General features: G+C 41.9%; 1 protein-coding gene across 3 annotated transcripts in view; it reads left to right on the top strand.

Annotated features, from left to right (window-relative positions):
* Atp10b (ATPase phospholipid transporting 10B (putative)) overlaps nt 1–20569 on the top strand; it is a 99550-nt gene that overhangs the window by 63829 nt on the left and 15152 nt on the right. For all 3 annotated transcript variants that reach the window (XM_076855701.2, XM_076855702.2, XM_076855703.2), the window contains 5 exons: nt 2392–2576; nt 6923–7244; nt 14599–14675; nt 15875–16000; nt 19596–19796. In XM_076855701.2, the coding sequence (XP_076711816.2) occupies nt 2392–2576; nt 6923–7244; nt 14599–14675; nt 15875–16000; nt 19596–19796 (911 nt within the window). The remainder of the gene's footprint in view (nt 1–2391; nt 2577–6922; nt 7245–14598; nt 14676–15874; nt 16001–19595; nt 19797–20569) is intronic.

The raw sequence follows: 20569 nt of genomic DNA on the forward strand, positions 1-20569 counted from the left end.
TGGGCCATGTCATTACCCAACCCAAGGTTCCTGTGAGGCCTGGGAGCATTCCTACACTCTCTGCTGGAAGAAGCCTGTGAGTTTGGCTCTTTCTCTAAGAGCACATTTTTTCTGACCATTCAAAGGTTGGGCCCTGACTATGGGTCGGGTAACATGCTAGGCTTTGGGGCTACACCAGGGAGCAAGAGCCACAACTCTGCCCTTCCAAAACTCAGAGTCTAGCATGATACTGAATCCTTAGGCAAGTAACTTTGTCACTCTGAACAAATGATAACAGCTGGGCTGGAAGAGGTACCAGATGAGATAGAAGTACAGGTAGGAGGGCCTAGGAAGACCATTAACTGAAAGGACCCAAATGAAGGCCCAGATATGAGATTCTCTGTGGCTGGACCAAAATGCGGGGGAAGAATTGATGAGAGGTAAGAGAGAGCTGTGGGTTCCATGCTGTGAAGGATTAGATGAATCAGATGCTAAGTGTTTGGAGAGGGAAAGGCTTGGATTACAAAAATTGCCCTGACTACTGATATATGGAAGGTAGATTGATATACTGGGGGAAGATAAGAAGCACCAAGACTAATTAAAAGATAGGTTGCATTCCTACTGTAAGAAAAGCCTTGCAAAAGAGGAGGCTTTGTTAATCAGACCCTGGGAACAAGGTCTTGCCAAGGCAATGTCTGACAGCATGCACTGACAGGGAAGTAATGGTGACCAGAGGATGAGGGCCAAGGTCAAGCCCTGTCATGACCTTGCTGTAGGCCCAGTGACACATCCCTGCACCTTAGCTTCTCTAGAAAAATATCTCTTGAGTACCCAGCCAAGCAGAGCCCAAGGAAAAAGACCAAAGTTGCTATAAGAATATGTACCTTTTCATATAAAAGGTAGCAACAAGATTTACTTGAACAACCAGCAAGCAAGGGGAGAGAACTGCTCCCTACCACTTTGGGTCTTTAGTTTCCTGTATCTTGGCCACAGAAGCCTTTGCTTCCTGCCTTATAAGGTCCTTTTAAGCTGGACACCAGAGTCACTTAGTAGTTGCCAGAAACTAACAACTATAAAAGGCTACTGAAGTCGCCCCTGCAAGAGGCCTCTCTGGTTTCTGGGTAGCACTGTGGCCCCAGGTGGCGAGAAGCGTCTGTCGGCTTGGTCTGGTAAATGAGAGCTTATCAGAACCCACTGGCCTTCCCATTTCATTTTCCCTTTTGTGTTTTTCTTCCTCTCCGTCATATAAGTCATCTTCAGAAGCTCACCTGCAGTCTCACCCTGGGAGGGAAAGATGAGGCTCATGCTGTCACTTTTCAACCTGAAACACAAAACAGGCACATTTTGGGACAGAGAGGTTCCTTTTCTCTCCTCAAGATAGCTTGGAAAGTAGAGGACTGGGCTGAGGAGGGATTTCTTCTTGCCACCAAGAAACTGGCATGCCACTAAGAAGCTGCCTTGTCTGCATATTAGGTCCCCTAATATGAAATGATCTCTTCAATATGCATCCAATGTAACTGCTTTGCCAGCCTATTATCACTCTGGATTATTAAAAGAAACAAAATGCCTTGCTTCTGCCCAGAGTGAGATGGGTAGCCATTAGTCTGTGGCCTGAAATGAATCTCAATTTAAATGCAGATTTATTTTTGCTTCATCACTTAGCAACTATTCAATATTTGGGTATATATTCATCCGGATTGATGCAAAGCTTGAGATCCTTCAGAAACTGTGAAAGCTGCCTGTATGTTATTTAAAAAAAAAAAAAAAAAAAAAAAAAAAGTCTGTTAATTCCAGCATGATCAGTTACAAAGAGTTCAGTGTCTCCACTTCTCCCCATTCTTTGTGACAGTTTGGATCACCAAAACCTCTCCCCTGCACTCAGCTCAACCTCCTAAGTAACTGCTAGCCCTGAATTTCATCTTGCTTCCTCCAACCCCTAATCCGTTCTCTAGAATGATTTTAAAACACAAACTGATCCTGTCCCTCTCCAAGTTAACACCCTTTAATAACTCTCGTTGCCACCTAATAAATTGCAAACCCCTCAAGGCTGACGGACTCTGCCTGCAGCCCTCCTCTTCCTCCCTGGCTACACCTCTCACTTCATCTTCGATATGTCCCCAGCAAGGCCCTTCCTGACCTTCTAGGTGAAGTCAAGTTCTCCTCTTGTGTACCTACAGGGCACATCGGCTTTTTCGAATCACCTAGCTCAGTTATAAATCCTCCTTCATTGACCTTTGATTTCTGAGAGGGTAGGAACCAGCTCTACTCAGTTCATAGTTTACCCTGGGTGCCTGACCTAGCACATATTAATAACATTTAATAAACATTGCCTTGCTTCATAGGGCTTTGGGGAACTTAAGAAGCCACTATTTTCACCATAAATGTGATCTACGGTGTCTTTGATCACTCCAGGAGCCACTGGGATCGAAGACCGGCTGCAGGAAGGAGTTCCAGATACAATTGCTTCTCTGCGGGAGGCTGGGATCAAGCTCTGGGTCTTGACAGGAGATAAGCAAGAGACAGCGGTCAATATCGCGTATTCCTGCAGACTGTTAGATCAGACTGACACCGTTTACTCCATTAATACTGAGAATCAGGTAAGACCAAAGTAGGAAATCACATATAAATATAGAACTTCACCCCAGTCAACAGGAGACTCATAGGTCTAAGATTTGGGCACACAGGGAAAGCACATCTGATCCCAAAATATGGCTAGATCACACAGCTTAATATGCCCCCAAATGTTGTCTGATCTTTTGTTACACCTCCAGTATTACAAACTTGTACCTCTCCCCAAAGCCAGCCTCAGCAAAAGCAAGGTGCTAAGCAATTCAGAGAGACCCTGTTTCTAAATAAAATACAAAATAGGGCTGGGGATGTGGCTTAGTAGGCGAGTTACCCCTGAGTTCAATCCCTGGCACCCAGCACCAAAGAAGTGTTAGTTTTACCTCTCCCAAATTCTATTCCTGGTCCAGTTTCCCCATTTTACAGATGAGGAAACTGAAGACAATCCCTCTTGCTAGTTTTTGATAAAACTAAGGCCAGAACTCCATTCTCCTGCTGGGCTAATGCTATTTACACTCAAAAATGCAATTCTTGAGTAAATAGTGTTTTAAAGTTTCTTACAACATTAATTCACACATCAGAATAGTCACAATTAAATTGAAACTGTTCCAAGTTTAAGGCTTCAGTGCCAATTTTTATGTCGTGGAGTGGAAACCCCAAAGGAATAATAATGCAAATCCAGTATGTTTTGATGGTGAAGGAGGAGAAAGAAGCCAAGTCCTAAAAGACAATTTTCAACCAAAGTAGGGTGTATAGGTTGTGGGTGAGAGGAAGTGAGGTTCAGGAAAGTGCTGTGTGAAATGGGAAGAACATTCCAAGCTCTCATACAATTTTGTATTTAGGAGGCAAAAATATATTCTCACAATGCAAATTGTTTTCATAATGCATCTTCTTGGCAAGAAGGTTGGGAGGTGAGCATGGAGACGTGCACACCTGTCTAAGGCGGCAGGGATTGGGTTAGGCAGGCTGGTGGGCATCCCATGGGGAAAAGGACAGAGGAGGAAGGCCAGGAATTAAAGCAGCCAGGAAATGGGGAAATGAGGACACTGGCCTCTCTTCTTCAGCTTGCCTCAGTGCACTCTAGACCTAGAATGAAAATTTGGGAAGTTTTATATTTGGCTTTTATTCCATGCACAAGTATTGAAAAATGCATACACACACAGTATACCGTGAAGAATGCCTGAGAACCTTTAGATTATTTTTAATTCTTTTCTGTCAGATGCCCAGATTATGCTTGATTAAACACCAGTGAATTTTGAAGATGAAAATACTGTCATGTAAAACTACAGCTTTAGTATTATGTTTAGGGAAAAAAGGTAATTTTCAGCTTTTTCAAGTGCTTGGTCTCTGTAATAGTATTGATTCTTGCCAGTCCTGCTTGGCCATGATCTGTCCTTCTGTTATTCCCACACACACACACCCATGAATTCTGGAAAGTAAGACACATGCAAACCTGTGAGGTGGCCAGTATGAAGGGGAGGGATGGGATTCTCTTAAATGTAATGCATTCTTTTTGATTAACTAGCCCAGGTTCCCAAGAAACAATGGGCCACACTCCAAGTAGTCAGTTCAGTCATGGAATCTTTAATTCCATACTGTCAGTCCTTTTATCACTGTCCAGGACCCTCAACATGATGCCTGAATCCTTATCCCTACGCCACTAAACCTGCAATATTAGTCTTTTTCACCCTTGCCTGGGATTAAGCAGTAGGTACGTAAATATGTCAAGCCAGAAACTGGAAAAATACATTCTAAATCTTAGATTTATTTAAACCCCCATTTAATGTAATTACTTATTCAGTGGATATTTTCTCCAAGGGTTTTAATTTGCCTAATTCATTATAAATTGATTTAGGGTTACTGTGTCTTTCCTACGTACCTTAAAGCACTAAGCAAATTCTGAGATCTATCTAGACCTCAGGGTTCTCATCCATAAAATGAGGGAAATACTAAGTCATGTCAAGAAATTTTTAAAGGGACTAATAACAACTGCTGTTATTAACAACCTGTAGCGCAGCTTAACAGACTAAATACGCTACTTCTTGAACTTCACTCTCCTAATCTGTGTAGAAGGGTTTAAAATACTTACTTAAGAGGCTACTGGAAGGATTAAATATGACCACAAAAAGCACTCACAGTAACCAATACTAGTTACCTATTGCTGTGTAACAAATTACTCCAAAGTTTAGCAACTGAAACAGGGATTTAGGAGCCTGTGCGTTAGACTTCCAGAAGCATCATCCTCACAGGGTGCCTGTGGTTCAAGGTCTCTATTGAGGTTGTAGTCAAGCCAACAGGGCTCTGGACTCATCTAGAGGCTCAGCTGGATAGGTAGTTCGGGAGTAGGAAGAGTCCTGCTTCCAAGTCCACTAGTGGTTGTCAGCAGGCCTCAGTTCCTAGCCGTTTGGGCCTCTCCACAGAGCTGCTACACAACACAGCAACTGGTTTTTTCCAAGGCAAATCTTTCCTATAGAATGAGAAAGAGTAACCCCTCTTCGTTTTTGTGGAATTCTTCTTCATTGGAAAGGAATAGGTAGATCTAATTCACACTCAGTGGAAAGAGATTATGCGAGGGCATGAGAACCAGTAAATGGGCATTCCCTAGGAATTGGCCACCATCAAAACTTGACAGTGAATAGTCACTATTGTAATTAATACCTTGGAAATAAGCAAGTCAAACAATTTGATTTTGAGGCTGACATTTCCAGTGCCTTCCTGAGGACATATATTGGAGGAATTTATATAATCAATACCAACCCCACTTCCAGAAAGGACCATCTTGTGTTCTTTCCTAGATAAGTGCCTCTAATACAACCACTTGCTCCTGGAACCACTTCATGTGGCTTCTCTGGGTTCTGTGCATATCCCGTTGTCCCTCAACATTTATTATCTCCTAAAGAAAAACTTGGGAACAACCAGCTTCAGCTATGGCCGCATTTGCTCTAGAATGTATTCTAGACATTCCCAGATAGAACTCTTAACAATATCCCACAGACCTAACTTTACAAGTTTTGCTGATATGTGCATATGATCTGAATTGTTTCTAATTATTTAGTTTTAATCAACTCATTTGAATATTTATTTTTAGAATAATTACTTTGTGGGAGTTGGGGGGAACACTGGGGATTAAACCCAAGGACTCTACCACTGAGCTACACCCCAGCCCCCCCTTATTTTAACATTTCATTTGGAGACAGGCCTCAAACTTGCAATCTTCCTGCCTCGGCTTCCCAAGTTGCTGGGATTACAGCCGTGTACCACTGAAACCCAGCTAGAATAAAATTTTAGCACTTCAATAAATGAAAAAAGTATTATCCCTTGCCCTGTATAAAAGAACACTGTAATTGCCATATGAATAAAGCAATGCTGCTAAAATTAATACTACTGTCTTCCACAGCCTGTTCAGACATTACAGAGATATTAAGAATACCATGAGAACCAAAATCTGAGTTTATCTTTGATATAGTCAAAAGTAATGGAAAACACTTATGAATAAATGACTTCCTCACTATATTTCAAAGTAAATATCAGGGGGGAAAAATCTAGGGAATTCCTCCAAACAATAAGACTTTCACAGAGATGTTTTATCCAAATCAAGTGAGCAACATTTCATGCAACAGTTCTTATGACCTTTTATGGAGTAGATTAATAGATAAAAACAAATCCAGGGTAGATGTGGGGTTTTTGTTTCATTTTTTTGGTACCAGGCATTGCACTCAGGGGCACTCGACCACTAAGCCACACCCCGTATTTTATTTAGAGACAGGGTCTCACTAAGTTGTTTATCACCTCACATTTGCTGAGGCTGGCTTTGGACTTGTGATCCTCAGCCTCCCCCACAGTTGGGATTACAGGCATGCACCACCATGCCGGCTGATGTGTTCTTTTTAATTAGGAAGCCATAGTTTGGGTAGTAATGGCCCTGCCTCCTCTACTGTGTTTGGATGACCTTGGGTGAGTCACTTGAGAGCTCACTGTTCCAATCTCATCTCTAAATGTTGTACCCATAAGGATGCTCTAAGAAGCAAACAGCACTGAAATGACCTGTAAAAAAAAAAAAAAGTGTCATAACTGCATGAAATATTGTCATCATTTACCATCGTATTAGCATTATTTATCTTAAACCAACCTTGGATCAGTCCCCATCTTGCTGAGTTATTTCCACTTCTCAAGCAGTGTCTCCTATTTTGGCTGTTAATTTGATTTCAAATTAATATTGCTTTGGTGCTATTTAAAATATTGCAGAAAAGGTAAACATTGGAGAACACTCCCGAGTCATATCTATGATAGTAAAATTGTTATTATTAAAGTGAAAATTTTAACACATATTTGCAAGGTTGCTCGCTATGTTATAACCATATCCTCTCACTGTGTATAGGAGACCTGTGAATCCATCCTCAATTGTGCACTGGAAGAGGTCAAGCAGTTCCAGGAGCCACAGAAGTCAGGCTGCAAGCTCTTTGGCTTCCGCCTCCCTTCCAAGACACCATCCCCCACCACCAGAGCTATGGCTCCGGAAGTTGGACTGGTCATCAATGGGAAGACACTCAATGTCATTTTCCAGGGAAAGCTGGAGAAGTTGTTTCTGGAGCTGACCCAGTATTGCCGGTCTGTCCTGTGTTGCCGCTGCACCCCGCTTCAGAAGAGTATGATAGTCAAGTTGGTGCGAGACAAACTGGGCGTCATGACCCTTTCCATAGGTACCCATCATGCATAAGGCACAGGTGGCAGCTTAGCTGGGATTATCTGACAAAAGGCTTGGACCAGAGATGGGAGGTCAGGGATCAAAGCAAGATGCTTAGACTTGTGGAAAGCCCTGGTCTCAGAAAGGTCAAAACTACAATCGAAAAGTGGCAACTAGGAGATCCAGCAGAGGTTGGAGTAGGAGAGTGCATCAAAGCTTTTGGGTCTCACAAGTCATGTAAAGGAGGTTCAGGGCTTAGATGGAGGTTGATGCCAATGAGCGCTTGAAATTCAGAACGTGCAGGTAGCTCAAAGTGTCACCAACACTGCACACTCGAGCCATCTCCATCCTAACATGCAGCCCATTTCTCCTTCAGTTCTGTACAAGGAAATAACCTCAGGCTTAAGAGCATTGCAGTCTGATGAGATATCAAACATTGAGATTGTCTCATTTTTTAATTGTATTCCTAAATACAAGGCTAGCACAGAGCAGGTCCTCCATAAATGCTGGCAAGTTAGTTGATGAAGAATTATTCTGAGGGGATAAGCTTCAATCATTGCAAAACAGATATAAACACCCTCCACCAACAACCAGACTTGGTTTATAAGGGTCTTCACACCCGATCTCTGCTAACTATGAAGAGACCATGGCCACCTCCAATCCCCTGTCCTTTGGCTCTCCATGTTCCAACCCAAGGTAACTGCTTGCCATTCTCCATTAGTCTTGACCCCTCTCACACTTTTTACAAGCAGTTTCCTCTATAAAAACACTTGGTCTGTTGCTATATAACCGTCCCTTCCCCTGGGATGGCCATAGGACCCACTGCCTTGGTATCAAGCACTGTTATTTTTTTTTCATGGTAGCCTCCTCAGTATACAATGTTTTCCTGAAGTACCAGGATAAGTCTGTTTTATTCACATTTGATCCCACACCATTGCATGCCAGACGTGCAAATCACAGCAATCCTCCCTTATCCATGTTTTACTTTCCACAGTTGCAGCTACCCATAGTTAAGCGAGATCCAAAAAAAGCAGAGAGAATTCTGGAAAGAAATTCCTAAGTTTTAAATAACTATTATAGTATACTGTTTTATTATACTGTTCTAGTAGTAGCTATTGTTAATGTCTTATATATGACAGCAGAATGCATTACAATTTTTATTACACATATAGAGCATGATTTTTCATATCTTCATTGTGTATTTTATATATATATATATATATATATATATATATATATATACACCCACACACACATATATATTCACACCAATTCGTGTCTTCATACCTGTGCTTTGGATAATAATGATCATCACATTCCACCATCATTAATTACCTCATGCTCCCTCCCTTCCCCTCCAACCCCTTTGCCCTATCTAGAATTCATCTATTCCTCCCACATTCCTACTCTTTATCCCACTATGAATCAGCCTCCTAACATTAAAGAAAACATTCAGCATTTGGTTATTTGGGATTGGCTAACTTCATTTAGCATTATCTTCTCTAACTCCATCCATTTACCTGCAAATGCCATGATTTTGTTCTTTTATTGCTGAGTAATATTCCATTGTGTATGTATGCCTCATTTTTTTTTTTATCCATTCATCCACTGAAGGGCATCTAGGTTGGTTCCACAGTTTCGCTATTGTGAATTGAGCTGCTATAAACATTAATGTGGCTGTGTCCCTGTAGTATGCTGTTTTTAAGTCCTTTGAGTATACTCCAAGGAGAGGGATAGCTGGGTCAAATGGTGGTTTCATTCCCAATTTTCCAAGAAATCTCCATACTGCTTTCCATATTGGCTGTACCAATTTGCATTCCCACCAGCAGTGTATGAGTGTACCTTTTCCCCACATCCTCGCCAACACTTATTGTTGTTTGTCTTCATAATAGCTGCCATTCTGACTACAGCGAGATACTATCTTAAGAGTAGTTTTGATTTGCATTTCTGATCGCTAGTGATGATGAACATTTTTTCATGTATTTATTTATTGATTGTATATCATTTTCTGAGAAGTGTCTGTTCAGGTCCTTGGCAGTTTGTTGATTGGGTTATTTGGTGCTTAGCTTTTTGAGTTCTTTATAGACCCTAGAGATTAGTGCTCTGATGAGTGAGGGCTAAAAATTTGCTCCCAGGATGTAGGCTTTATATTCACCTCACAGATTGTTTCTTTTGCTAAGAAGAAACTTTTTAGTTTGAGTCCATCCCAGTTATTGATTCTTGGTTTTAATTCTTACACCACAGGAGTCTTATTAAGGAAGTTGGGGCCTAACCCCACATGGAGATTATGGCCTACTTTTTCTTCTATTAGACGCAGGGTCTTTGGTGGTATCCCTAAGTCCTTGATACATTTTAAGGTTTTTTTTGCATGGTGAGAGATAGGGGTTTAATTTCACTTTGTTGCATATGGATTTCCAGTTTTCCCAGCACCATTTGTTGAAGAGGCTATCTTTCCTCCAATGCATGTTCTTGGCACCTTTGTCTAATATAAGATAATTGTAATTTTATGGGTTAGTCTCTGTGCCCTCTATTCTGTACCCATTGGTCTACCAGTCTGTTCTGGTGCCAATACCATGCTGTTTTTGTTACTATTGCTCTATAGTATACTTTTAAGTCTGGTATAGCGATGCCATCTGCTTCACTTTTCCTGCTAAGAATTGCTTTAGCTATTCTGGGTCTCTTATTTTTCCAGATGAATTTCATGATTGCTTTTTCTATTTCTGTGAGGAACATCATTGGAATTTTGATCAAAATTGCATTAAATCTGTATAGTGCTTTTGGAAGTATGATCATTTTGATAATATTAATTCTGCCTATCCAAGAGCAAGATAGATCTTCCATCTTCTAAAGTCACCTTTGATTTCTTTCTTTAGGTTTCTGTATTTTTCATTATACATATATTCACAATTTTTTTTTTGAGGCTATTGTAAATGGGGAAGTTTTCCTCGTTTCCATTTCTGAGGATTTGTTACTGATGTACAGAAATGCCTTTGATTTATGGGTGTTGATTTTTATATCCTGCTACCTTACTGAATTCATTTACTAGTTCTAGAAGATTTCTGGTGGAACTTTTAGGGTCTTCCAGATATAGAATCATATCATCATCAAATACAGCACATTTGAGTTCTTCTTTTCCTATATGTATCTCTATAATTTCTTTTGTCTAATTGCTCTGGCCAGTGTTTCAAGAACTGTGTTAAATAGAAGTGGTGAAAGAGGGCATCCCTGTCTTATTCTAGTTCTGAGGGGGAATGCCTTCAATTTTTCTCCATTTAGAATTATTTTGGCCTGGTACTTGGCATAGATAGCCTTAATGATGTTCAGATATGTTCCTGTTATCCCTAGTTTTTCTAGTGTTTTGAACATAAAGGGGTGCCGTATTTTAGCAAATGCTTTTTCTGCATCTATTGAGATGATCATATGATTCTTTTCTTTAAGTCTATTGATGTAATAAATTACATTTATTGATTTCCATATGTTGAACCAACCTTGCATCCCTGGGATGAATCCCACTTGATCATGGTACACAATCTTTTTGATGTTTTTGTATTTGATTTGCCAGAATTTGAGAATTTTTGCATCTATGTTCATTAGAGATATTGGTCCGAAGTTTCCTTTTTTTGATGTGTCTTTGCCTGGTTCTGGAATCAGAGTGATATTGGCCTCATAGAATGAGTTTGGAAGTCCTGCCTCTTTTTCTATAACCTGAAATAAATTGGGGAGTATTGGTATTAGTTCTTCTTTAAAGGTCTTGTAGAACTCAGCTGTGTATCTGTCCAGTCCTGGGCTTTTCTTGGTTGGTAGACTTTTGATGGTGTCTGCTATTTCATCACATGAAATTGATCTGTTTAAATTGTGTATATCATCCTGATTCAATTTGGGAAAATTATATAGTCTAGAAATTTGTCAATGCCTTCAATATTTTCTATTTTATTGGAGTACAAGTTTTCAAAATAATTTCTAATTATCTTCTGTATTTCTGTAGTGTCGTGATATTTCCTTTTTCATCACATGTTAGTGATTGGAGTTCTCGCTCCCCTTCTCTTCATCAGCATGGTTAAGGGTCTGTCAATTTTTCAATTGTTTCTTTTTTTCCTTTGTTTTTATTTCTTTTTTCTTCGTTCTTTTTATTGGTTGTTCAAAACATTACAAAGCTCTTGACATATTTCATACATTAGATTCAAGTGGGTCAATTGTTTCTTTTATTTCAATTTCATTGATTTCAGTTCTGATTTTAATTAGTTCCTGTCTTCTACTGATCTTGGTGTTGATTTGTTCTTTTTCTAGGGCTTTGAGATATAGTGTTAAGTCATTTATTTGTTGACTTTTTCTTCTTTTATAGAATAAACTCCATGCAATGAACTTTCCTCTTAGAACTGCTTTCATAGTGTCCCAGAGATTTTGATATGTTGTATCTGTGTTCTCATTCACCTCTAAAAATTTTTTGATCCCCTCCTTGATGTCTTCTGTAACCCATTGTTCATTCAGTAGCATACTATTTAGTCTCCAGGTGCTGGAGTGGATCATTTCTTATTTTATTCCATTATGATTGGATAGAATACAGGGCAGTATCTCTTTTATATTTGCTAAGAGTTGCTTTGTGGCATAATATATGGTCTATTTTAGAGAAGGATCCATATGCTGCTTAAAAGTACTCACTCCTTGAGGGAAGGACTATTTGATATATGTCAGTTAAGTCTAAGTTGTTGATTGTATTATTGGGTTCTATAGTTTCTTTGTTCAGCTTTTGTTTGGAAGATCTACTGATGAAAGAGGTATGTTAAAGTTACCCAGAATTATTGTGTTGGGGTCTATTTGACTCTTGAAGAGTTTGTTTGGTGAACATATATATATGCTCCATTGTTTGGGGCATATATATTTATACTTGTGAAGGCTTGTTGGTGTATGGTTCCCTTGAGCAGTATGTATTGTCCTCCTTTATCCTTTTTGATTGACTTTAGCTTGAAGTCTGTCTGTTTTTGTTACTATTGCTCTCACAGATCATTTTAATTATGAATCTTCTGAACTCCTTCTCTGACATTTCATCAACTTCTCTGTCCGTGGGTTCTATTTATAGTATCCTGGTTTGTTTGGGGCACTTTTCTCCTTTGTTTCTTCATGTTGTCTATGTGTCTTCCTTTCTTGCAGTATGGATATGAGATACTACAGTTTCTTCCCTATATTCTTGTAGTACCTGTGCAGTTTGTACCTCACCTCGATGTTGGGCTTCCAGACCCTGCTGATGCCCTCAATGGATGCTCCTGGATCTGGGTCCTGCACAAGTTGGTGTGGGTAGATCTGGGCCACTGGGCTTGACCTCCCTCAGTGGTCTTCTGGTAGGAAGAGGCAGTCCTTTGCCAGAGGCTAGGGTCTGATGGGTGTCTGCCCTTCCAGGGCAGGAGTGGACTGAGCCTGCTGTGTGCCTTTGTTGGTGGATCTAGACCACAGGGCTTGACCTCCCAGGGTAGTCTGGTGGTCAGAAGGGGCAGTCCTGTGCCAGAGGATAGGCTCTGGTGGGCGTCTGCCCTACCAGGGGAGGGGTGGACCAGGCCTGCTGTGCGTGGATCCCAATTTTTAAATTAAACTTTATCATAGGTATGTATATACAGGAGAAACCTCGTCATAGGGTTGGATACTATCCACATTTTCAGACACCCACTGGGGGTCTTGCAGTGGATCACCCACAGATAAGGGGAGACATTTCAACAGATGGTGCAAACCTCTCTTCCTCCTACACAGGCGTGGAAAGAGATTTTTTTCCTCCTTTTTCAAACAAGAGACTTATTATAGTGTTTCCCCCTGGTCTTCAGGTGAAAGCAGTTTGGAACGTAGAAGGGAGGGAAGTCGATCCTATGCAGGGAGCAGAGCTTTGGCAACTGCATGCTCCTCGTGTACCTGTGTCATCATCTTCTGTAATTCAGGGCACACAAGGCAATAGCCAGGACTGATCCTCCGGGGGTCAGAGATTAGCTTCCCTCATATAGCGACAGGAACTGAAACCAGCAGGGTGGGAAATAGCATAGTTCCATGCCCCTCCTGGAGCGCCAGCTGAAGAGGTCAAAGGTTAGCGTTATTCTGCCGTGGGAGGATTAAAAATATGCACTGCTCTGCTATCAAGACAAAGTCTACCTATGATCAAATTTTTAACTGACACAATTATAAAAATTTATGGGGGAGATAACATTAGGGACAGAATTTTTGTTGCAAATTAGGAGAATTATTTGCTCTCCTTCCTCTCCAGACCCTCCGTGATGAATAATAAAAAACCTAACTGCAATTTGTTCTAAGAAGCTACTAGAAGAAGAAATGGGACCTGGAGAGTGACAGTCTACAATAGCAGTGGGCAGAGCATAGCCCGCAGGTGGAATCCAGGCTACTACGTGTGTTTGTGGATGCTGATTATATCTTATATTTAAAAATATAAAAACCACTAAGGACTACTAGTGAGAATAGTTGATTTGTTTGATTTTTGTGTCTTGGCTCACAAATCCCAAAATGTTTACTAATATGACCCTTTACAGAGTTTAGTTTGCTGAACCTTAGCTTAAAAGATGGTCAGGCTTCAAGGAAGGCTCACTAGATGGAGTGAAGTGCTGGATGTGGCTCCTAAGTTAAAATTAAATAGAATGTCAACAGCCATTTGTAGCCCATGGTTCTGTTAGGATGAGGTAGAAAACAGAACATTTCTGCCGGCACAGAGGAATGCCATGGCTACATAATGTGGCTTGAACTCCAGTGTCCTGAAGCAACTCAGTTCACTGAATGGAAACTCAATGCAAGTGAATATACTTCAACCAAAAATTTAAAAACTAGACTCATTTCCTATATTCAGAAGCCAAACTGAATGTCATTCCTCTCCTTGGACACCATCAACAATCTGATGATTTGGTTGCCATATGACCCATTTGTCTCAACTTGGCCGTTATTCCAAGTTAGACTGAGGAAAGTGTGTTGGCCCTGGAATCAAAGCTCTGAGCACCACTCCTCCTGCATGTTTTTACTGTCTGGGTGCTGAGTCTCTAAATGAGCAAATAGAGAATTTGAGCACAACAGTAAAGCCCGTTGTAATATTTGCAGAAGAATTCTTTGTCAACTGTAAAGGACTGCCCATGGCTTTCTGGATCACCATTGTGTCCCCCAATACCTCATATTCTGTTTAGAAAAAAAAAAAAACTTAGTATTTGTTGAATGATAAAGAAAATAGGGCTTCTCATACAGAAGACATCTTTCAGGCCAAATATTGTAAAATGATTTCCTATGGGAAGGGTTAAAAGGATTCAGTCGTATTGATATGGGGACGCTTTAGAGCTATTTCACTGTCCCTGAGCACTCGGACCATGAGTAAATCTTCATCCTGACCTCTGTTTCAGGTGATGGAGCAAACGACGTGAGCATGATTCAAGCCGCTGATATTGGGATTGGAATATCTGGACAGGAAGGCATGCAGGTATTGTGCCCTGAAACTGCTCCTGCTTCTCCCTACTCTTCTCTATCCATATTGAAGATTTAAGGAATGCCCACAGCACTGGAGGGACCTTCCCCAAGAGCTTCATGGAATTACCAGCCATCTTCCTTGCCTCTACCCGACCTCCATCACCACATTCCTATGGCCCAGCCTTTCAAAAACAGAGGGATAGTGAAGGTTGGCTTTTTACAGTGAGCGGATGATAGCTGTCCTCTGAAGCTGATTAGTACCCGAAATATAAGCCTTCCTCTGACTCCACACCTCTGCGCTGTAACCCTCATCCAACATTTCAGTGCCCTCTGTGAGCAGTTAGCCATAAGGGCATTTTGAAAACATTTTAAGTTGCTATTTTAGCCATGTGGGTCGATGGACCCATTAGTTGCTTGGTGTACTTTCACAGTGTACCTTGTTTACTGAAAAGTTAGCTTTGACCAAGCAGACCCTATTTTGTGGTTTTGAACCATAATGGTTGTATTTCCACTCGCCCTGCAGACATTTGGCCTTGACTAAGTTTGTAAGCAGTTCTGTGTTACCCCCCGAGTGTCCCCCACCTGCCAACACTGTCAGGCACTTCATGTGTACTACCTCGCTGAATTTGAGTTGCCACTACAACCCTGTGTTAGGGATTATTCTTCCATTGTCTTCAGATGAGGGAAGTGATATAACCTGACCAAGATTCATACCAGGATTTATAACTAGGTATAACCAAACCTCGTGATCTTAAAAGAGTACTCTGGACTATTTTATTATGAATAATCCCAAGGGCGGAAGACATTTCAGTCCCTTGTAAAGGAGGGACTAGCCACCCATCAGCTCCATCCAGAGGGGCTGGAGAAATATTTGAATGGAAACCCTACTCTCTGGTTAACCACCACATCCCTGCAATGGCCCCTGCCACATACTGAGCCACAGTAAAAGCTTATTTGATAAACAAATGGAGAGGACAGACTAAACCATTGGTCCTTTGGTTACCCTTCTTGGAGTCTAGGGAGGTCTCCATTTCCCAGAAGAGAGTGGGATGTCAGAATCCAACCGTCTACCGACGAGCGACCATATAATTAAACAAGGGGCAATTCAGACCCTGCAAACTCCAGACCTAGAACAAAGCACTGCCCTCAAGGGAACTTCTTTGGGACTTTGGTGGCACAGACGGATGCTACATCCCTGCTCTTTCCCATCAGGCTGTCATGTCCAGTGACTTTGCCATTTCCCGCTTCCGGCACCTCAAGAAGCTGCTGCTTGTGCATGGTCACTGGTGTTACTCACGCCTGGCCAGGATGGTGGTGTACTTTTTCTACAAGAATGTGGTGAGTGGCACTGTGGCAACCTCCCACCTCATCCCTGGGGGAGGTCCTGGCCAGAACATCTCAGAAACACGGAATGAGGCATGCGGACCTGAATTTTTAGATCTTAAAACCGTTCACTTCTCTGGGCCGTAATATCCTCTTTGATAAGAAAGGGCTAATGCTTTTTTCTATAAAGTTAAGAATTGGCAATATTGCGCATAGAGGTCAGTGTGAGTAGTTATAAATGTGGAGTCTGGAATCAGATACATTGGGTTCAAATCTGGTTCCCAGTTGGTGATGAACCTAAATCTCACCATCTGTCAAATGCAGATGGTAATAGTTGCTGAGAGCCATAGCCAAGTAGGAATGATGCATGGCATTTTGGTTTGAAAGGTGACCCTGCTCAGGGATTAGGGCGGCTCCAGCATTAGGGCGTATCCTGCTGCCTCAGGCGCCCGCTCTTTGGAGTTCTCCTTGAGTTCTCGCAGGGTTCTGAGAGTATTGGTACACAGAGCCGGGGGAGGGAGTGGAATTTCCCAGAACGTGAGTGTAGAGTGCCGGTTAGAGTTGTTGTTGGAATCTACAAGGCTTTTGTGGTGGCTCGGTTATTTTGTGCCCAGCCAAACTGCAGCAAATAGTTTTCTGTCACTGCGACAAAATACCCAAGATAATCAACTTTACATGGAGGGAAGGTTTATGTTGGCTCATAGTTTGAGGTTTCAAGCCATGGACAGTCAGTCTATTGCTTTGGGGGCCTATGATAAGGTAGGAACACATGGCAAAAGATGGTGTCCATCCAATAGCAACCAGGAAGTCAAAGGAGGAGAGGAAGGGCTGGGATCCTAATATTTCCTTCAAGAGCATATCTCAATTCCTCCCACTAGACCCTACCTGATAAAGGTTCCATCACCTCACAGGTTCTCCTACATGGGCCTCTGAAGAACACATCCAAACTATAGTTTGTGCTGTGAAGGCTCAAATGAAATCTTGTATATAAAGTGACTGACATGTAGTAATAACTTTAAAGTTAGCCATTATTATTCTTAGAATTAAATTTCATGAGATTTATGTTCTGAGTGCAAGGAAAAAGAAATTGAAAACCAACAACCAGTCTGATTCATACCTTAGAATTCTCTCTCCAAAGAGAGCCACCCCAATTTGAGATCTGCACACCTTGCCTTGGAATTGTATAAGACCAGAGCCCACGGCTTCAACCTGCACCTCCCTTAAGGAACACCAAACTTCCTTCCAGTGGGTTCCAAGAGGGCAGGACCCTAGATGAAATATGTATCTGCAAAGATGTTTAGGGAAGGCAGCTCATCTGGGTGTAACATGACAGGAGACCTTGGAAAAGTCATTGCACTGAGCCTCAGTTTCCCCACCAACAGTATAAGGTGATTCTAGGGCTCTATGAGCATAGGGAGAATTCTGTTTTTGTACTAACGGAGGAAACAAGTCCTGAGTTTTTCATTACCTAGTTCAAAGACCTTTGAATAATCCCCCAAGAGCCTTCAAATAGTATCAGATTCCTCTTTGCATAAGAAAGATGGAAGAGAAACAATAGCCAAGAAGCAGCTACAGACCTCTTTATCCTTCTTGCTCCGTTTTCCCAGTCCTCCTTTCAGGCTCTGACACCATCACCCTCACTCAGGAACAAATCTTTCTGTGCAAAGTTCAATGCACATGTAAATAAACAGCACGACAAAAAAAAAAAATAATCAGGTAAATTCGATCAACTGGATGGTAATATTATCTCAGCAAGTCTATGCAAACAAGTCACTCCATTTGACTTGAAACTCACCGAGTATGAAAGACTGGTTACTTAGAATTCAAAATGCTCCCCTCCTTTTCTTTTTTGCATCCAAAGGAAACATTCTTTTGAATGAGCACAGCCTCTTCTCTGCATTAAATTTGTGAAACAGAAAAGGAAACATTTCCAGCCAGCCACGCTTTCAGAGCTTAAATGATCTTTATTTCGAGCCCAATGCCATGCTTGAAATTGCGACGCTGATGCCACATTATCTCCCGGCTGCAATTAGAGGGTGGAGAACTATGACTTCCACATCCGAAACCAATTTCAGAGGGGATTAAAACACTGCCTGCTCTGAAATTTGAACAATGAATTAATTACTGCACCGTCGCTTCTTGGGAGGGAAAGCAGGCCTCCGATCTCAGCCAGGCTGCCATTGAGATGCTCCCTGGGAGATGCAAAGATTCCAGCGAGGCACAGGAATCAGCAAATAGCCAAGATCCTACCAGGGCCTCGGGAGGAAGGAAGCACTCAGAGCCGTCAGGATGAGTGTTAGAACAAGAAAACAAATATTTGCTTCACGTATAAGTACTGAATGTCTACTGTCCATCAGAACAGTGCTGGGCCATGGGCACAGGGTCAGGTCAGCCTTGGCCCCTGCCCTCAGGGGGCTCCCTGTCTATATCAGGCCTCTGCCAGGGTCAGATAATGCATCTTTTCCACTTTGCAGGCCATTGACATCTAGAAGAATCTCACTGTGTAAACCAAAATTAGGACCAAAAGAGGTTGGGGGTGGGTAAAGAGAACTTTGAAAATGCAGGTGCTCGTTGTGCTACTTTCTAGCTCTCAACTAGGTCGAAGGGCAGCTGAGCGTCTCAGAGCCTCATCTGCAGGCTGGGGCTAATATTATTGTCACTATTGCTATCCATGTTAATACAACAAATATGCTAGTGGCAATAATCTTACAAGTTTGCTAGGACAAATTATAATATATATTGTACATCTAACGTACAGTACTGACATAGTGATACGCTATAAGGTATATCGCACAACACATGTAGAAACTTAGTTAACATTTGTTCTAAAACCAATTGTAATATTGACATATTAATAATGGCCTCTTCAAAACAACATTAGCCCAGCAGTTTTGAAATGAGGGTTTTAGTTTGAATACAAACCTGCTGAGTGATTTATTTTAAGGCCCTTTATATCAACAGGACTAGGACTTTTTGGTTCATGGAGCTACCTCCAGGACCAGCTGCTATGTGACTGTGGTTGGGTCGCCAAACCACTTCACAACGTGGCAGACACTAATGGGGACCCAGCCCAGATCTCCAGGTAGGGAGATCTGGACTGGGAAAGAGCTTTAGAAAAAATAAAGCTATATTTAGGGAGACTTTTCTTACCCCTCCCCCTCCGAGTTAAATGACCTTTAGGAGAATCCCAAATGATAAACCTTCTCACGAGATCACCAGGTTTCCTGTTTGTGGTTCAGTCTTTCTGTCACTTTTATGCTGAGGCATTAGTTTCTAGTACCATGCTGTTGCCATCTATTTATCACCATGGTCTTGGTATTATTGTTCCCTTGACAGAGGACAAAATGATATTTAGAAAGATTAAGCAGTTCACCTAAGGTCACACAGCTAGTGACAGACTTAAAATCAGGACTGCCTCCAAAACCTCTGCTCTTAACCACATAACATTCTCCAGTGTGGTAAGGTGTGTATGCTATCAAGAGCAGTAATGTTAACAGAAGCTGTAAATGAGGGAATCGAAGCTCCAAGAGCCCAGGTGACATGGAGCTCTGAAGCAGCCACTGATGACCAGCAGGGGCCTCGCTCACAAAGCCATGCTCTCTGCCTGCAGTGCTACGTCAACCTGCTCTTTTGGTACCAGTTCTTCTGTGGTTTCTCTGGCTCCACCATGATCGATTACTGGCAGATGATATTTTTCAACCTCTTCTTCACTTCCCTGCCACCTATCATCTTCGGCATCCTTGATAAAGATGTCTCTGCAGAAACGCTGCTGGCACTGCCCGAGCTCTACAAGAGTGGCCAGAACTCCGAGGTAAGGAGCTCGGGCCTTCAGGAGGTGGTGGCCTCAGTTTTTCCTTGACCACTGACAGCCCTTGAAGATCAGTGTAAGAACATTTGGCTGGGTCACAAGCCCTGGTTTCTGTCCCTTAACTCCCATGTGACTTTAGGTAACTCTGCTCCCATACTTGAATTTCACTGGGTGTTGGAAGATTGCAGATTCAAAGCCAGCAACTTAGAGAGACCGTGAGCAACTCAGCAAGACCCTGTCTCTAAGTAAAATGTTAAAAATGGCTGGAATGTGAGTCAGTGGTTAAGCACCCCAGGACCAAAAAAAGTGACATATTAATGTGACTGCCCTGATTGAAAGGGAGGAAGACATATAGAAAGATCCCCAAGCCCAATGTTTTCTGTTGCTGGGTACTGTACAAACTCCAGGAGTTTATCTATGTGGCCCTGGGCTGTAGCACAACATGGTGTGGCATCAGGGTGGGACCATGAGAGAATGAGAGCTCACAGTGAGCTGAAAAGCCACCTCCAAGATTTGTAAAAGAGCAAGGGTGGACTAGCTCTTTTATAATAGCCCACCATGGCTTTCCCACGTTGCTACAGTGAGGACCAAGCTTCCCCTAAGGGACATGCACAAACCATGTCCCCCAGCTTGAGAAACCTGGGGACTAGCTACCAGTTTGCTTATCCCTGAGTAAGATACTCAAACACATACTTCACTTCGTCCAGGGAAGCATGTAGAACTCAAGAGAACATGGCCTAGAACTTTCTGGTATCAGATAGACTGAAGAAGGGCAA

This window comes from Callospermophilus lateralis, chromosome 5, assembly GCF_048772815.1.
Source record: "Callospermophilus lateralis isolate mCalLat2 chromosome 5, mCalLat2.hap1, whole genome shotgun sequence".
NCBI classification, from domain to species: domain Eukaryota; kingdom Metazoa; phylum Chordata; class Mammalia; order Rodentia; family Sciuridae; genus Callospermophilus; species Callospermophilus lateralis.